We start from the raw sequence: 2,888 nt of genomic DNA, 5'->3' as shown, positions 1-2,888 counted from the left end.
GATTTGGCCCAAAATGACCTTCTTCTACCCGGGGTTCTCAGCCGGGGGTCTTTCTTCATGGAGTTTGCGTGTTCTCCCTGTGCATGTGTGGGTTCTCTCCGGGTACTCCGGTGTTCTGTCAGATGATCATAGCCAATACGTATGCGCAGGATTTGTGTTTATCCCTTTAGTTTTGTATGAAAAATAGTAAACTGCAAAAAACGATAAGAAAAATAAGTCAAAATTAAGGGTAATTACACTTAATTTTAGTAGGTGCCAATGGAATGATAATTTTTACTCTTAAAGTAAGATAATTAGATAATATGCACATGAAATAAGACAATTTAATTGTTTAATCTTATTTTAAATGTAAATTGGCTTCTTCAAATGGTGTCTAACCTCCTCAATTCAAGAACAAATGCACTTACTTTAAGAAAAAATGACTCATTTAGATTAAAATTTTTCACAGTGTAATTAAATAGTTTGCTTGTACATGGCTAAAGGGATACACGCTGGATGAGGCAGTTTAAAGTGTATTTTCTGTACAAAAATAAAGGGATAATTTAAAGGGGTATTGACTATAGATATGCTCATCTGACAGAACACCAGCTTCCTCCCACAGTCCAAAAACATGACGGTTAGGTTAAATGGCTTCTCTAAATTCTCCTTAGATGTGAGTGTGTGTGTGAATGGTTGTTTGTCTCTGTGTTGCCCTTGGCAACCTGTCCAGGGTGAACCAAACCCTCCCGACCCCAGCATGGATAAAGCGTGACAGAAAATGTATGGATCAGGGTTTATACTAGAACGAGTACCGGTATCTCTAATTTAATGGTCTTAGAAAAAATTTTAATGCCATTCACAAGTACACCGCAAAAAATCTAAATCTAGACTAGTCATTTTTTTCTTAAAATAAGTGCATTTGTTCTCGAATTGAGGAAAAGACACATTCTGCCAATGGAGCAAGACAAAATACACTTATTTCAAGTGCATATTATCTAATTATCTTATTTTAAGCGTAAAATTACTCATTCTATTGGCAAACTATCTCATTTACCTGCTCAAATGAAGGGTAAATACACTTAATTTAGGAAATTTTTACCTATTTCTAGATCGTTTTTGCAGTGTACCCATGACACACTCTGTCTCTCTCTGCAAAATCCTTCCCAAATTCCTAGTTTTCCAGCCACTTTTGTTGAAATTTGCATTTTGCCATTCTCTACATTTTTTTTCTCCGCCTCAAGCTTCTTTTCCGAACATGCAGCTTTACGATCAACTGGAAGCAGTTCTGCTCAAACACGCAGAACCAGTTATATCTGATGTAATATCTTACAAAATTGTTTATATATATATATTTTTTTTTTATTTATTTATTTTTTTTTAATAAAACATTTTAAATGCCACTGTAATCACATTTAATGAATGTTAATGCAAATTAAGGCCTTCATTAAAAAAATAATAATTGAATGACTTTCGAATGTTTGACGTTGCTCTAAAAAAATCCAGTTGTGCAGCACTGTTCATCTTTCAGGTCAAATATTTAAAACCTTTTCGGTTCTCTTCAGATCACATAAACTCTAGACTTCCTTGTGTATTAATGCACCGGAAAAAAAAAATTATGCAACCGCTTTTGGCATTTACTTAATCATATTTAGTTATTTTAACACAATTGTTTTATGTCCTACCCTGCTAGCATGAAACAATTGTGTTAAAGTAACTACATATCATAAGGTTAATGCCAAAAACGGTTGCGTTATTTTTTTTTCAATGTGGCGGATCATCTTCCAAGTTTTACATCTTTTCTTTGTCAGTGTTTTATTGTCATTCCACTGTCACAAGTACAGAGCAATGAAATGAACCCTCTGCATTTAACCCAGGGAGCAGTGTGGGGTTAAAAGGTCTTGCTCAGGGACCCAGAGTGTCAGTCAGTGGGAGTGGAGCTTGAACTCAGAACCTCTGGATTCCAAGCTCTATGCCCTAACCACTACGCCTCCACTACCCTGCTGCACAAACAGGTTAGATAAATGGTTATTTGCAACTTCTAGTCATCAGACATCCTGTTTTTAAACCATGCAGACATATTTCCACTTTTCCACTCAGGCTGGGTTCTGTGTTCTCCTCATGGTTTCAGCTGCAGCACAGAAACTGAACTCAGGTCAGTCACATGACCTCAGCTGATTGATTTGATGGTTTCCAGCATGAGGAAAATGTAGCAGCCATGTTGTTTTTCCTCATCCAACTGTTTTTATTTTATTTATTTTTTTACTTTTTTTTCTTGCTTTATAAAAAAACTTAATTTGTGCAGAAATCACATGAAGCAAACATGTTTGGTGCCCATCAGCTGTGGCCCCTGACCGGGGCCCTGAGGACCCACCTTGGGGTCTTCCCTGTGGAACAGCTCTGCATCCTCCGTGCTGTCCAGCATGATGTTGGACCGAGCCTCCTTCCCTCCAGAGGCTCCATCTCTGAGGGACCTCTCGCTGCCGGAGCGATCGCTGCTGCTGTTGCCCATCCTGAAGCTCTGCAACACAAACATCCAGATCATCATCAGGTAGAAACACAGCAGCTTATAGCAGGCGGAGGGAGGACCCACCGAACCGATCCCAGCTTAATCTCCGCTCCGCTGCTGGGGACCAGCTGCATGGGTCTGAGCTTCAGCTCCAACAAAGATCCGAAGTCTGCCTTCAGCCGCTGCTTTCCGTCTCTGAAGCGGAGAAGTTTCCGTGTTAGGAAAAAACACAAAGAAACCCTGAATAAATAGATAGAGACTGACCGATAAAAAGAGTTTCTCCACAGGGTTCCTCTGTTCTCCTTCCTATTTGTTTCCTGCTCCTGTTGTTTTCTCTGTTTTCGCCATTTAGAGGAAACTTGAGCGCGTGTCAGTGAGGGAGGACACACCTCTTCCGGCTCCA

General features: G+C 39.4%; 1 protein-coding gene across 1 annotated transcript in view; it reads right to left on the bottom strand.

Moving 5' to 3' along the window:
- Window positions 1-2,888, bottom strand: part of LOC107097806 (5'-AMP-activated protein kinase subunit beta-1-like) — a 6,534-nt gene extending 3,646 nt beyond the window's left edge. The window contains exons 1-3 of the mRNA XM_015395104.1: window positions 2,750-2,888; window positions 2,570-2,680; window positions 2,351-2,497 (exon numbers count right to left, since the gene is read on the bottom strand). Of these exons, the coding sequence (XP_015250590.1) occupies window positions 2,351-2,488 (138 nt within the window). The 5' untranslated portion in view covers window positions 2,489-2,497; window positions 2,570-2,680; window positions 2,750-2,888. The remainder of the gene's footprint in view (window positions 1-2,350; window positions 2,498-2,569; window positions 2,681-2,749) is intronic.

Source organism: Cyprinodon variegatus, unplaced genomic scaffold (genome assembly GCF_000732505.1).
Source record: "Cyprinodon variegatus isolate N-32 unplaced genomic scaffold, C_variegatus-1.0 Scaffold725, whole genome shotgun sequence".
Classification (NCBI taxonomy): domain Eukaryota; kingdom Metazoa; phylum Chordata; class Actinopteri; order Cyprinodontiformes; family Cyprinodontidae; genus Cyprinodon; species Cyprinodon variegatus.
This window is presented reverse-complemented; position numbering and strand designations above follow the sequence as displayed.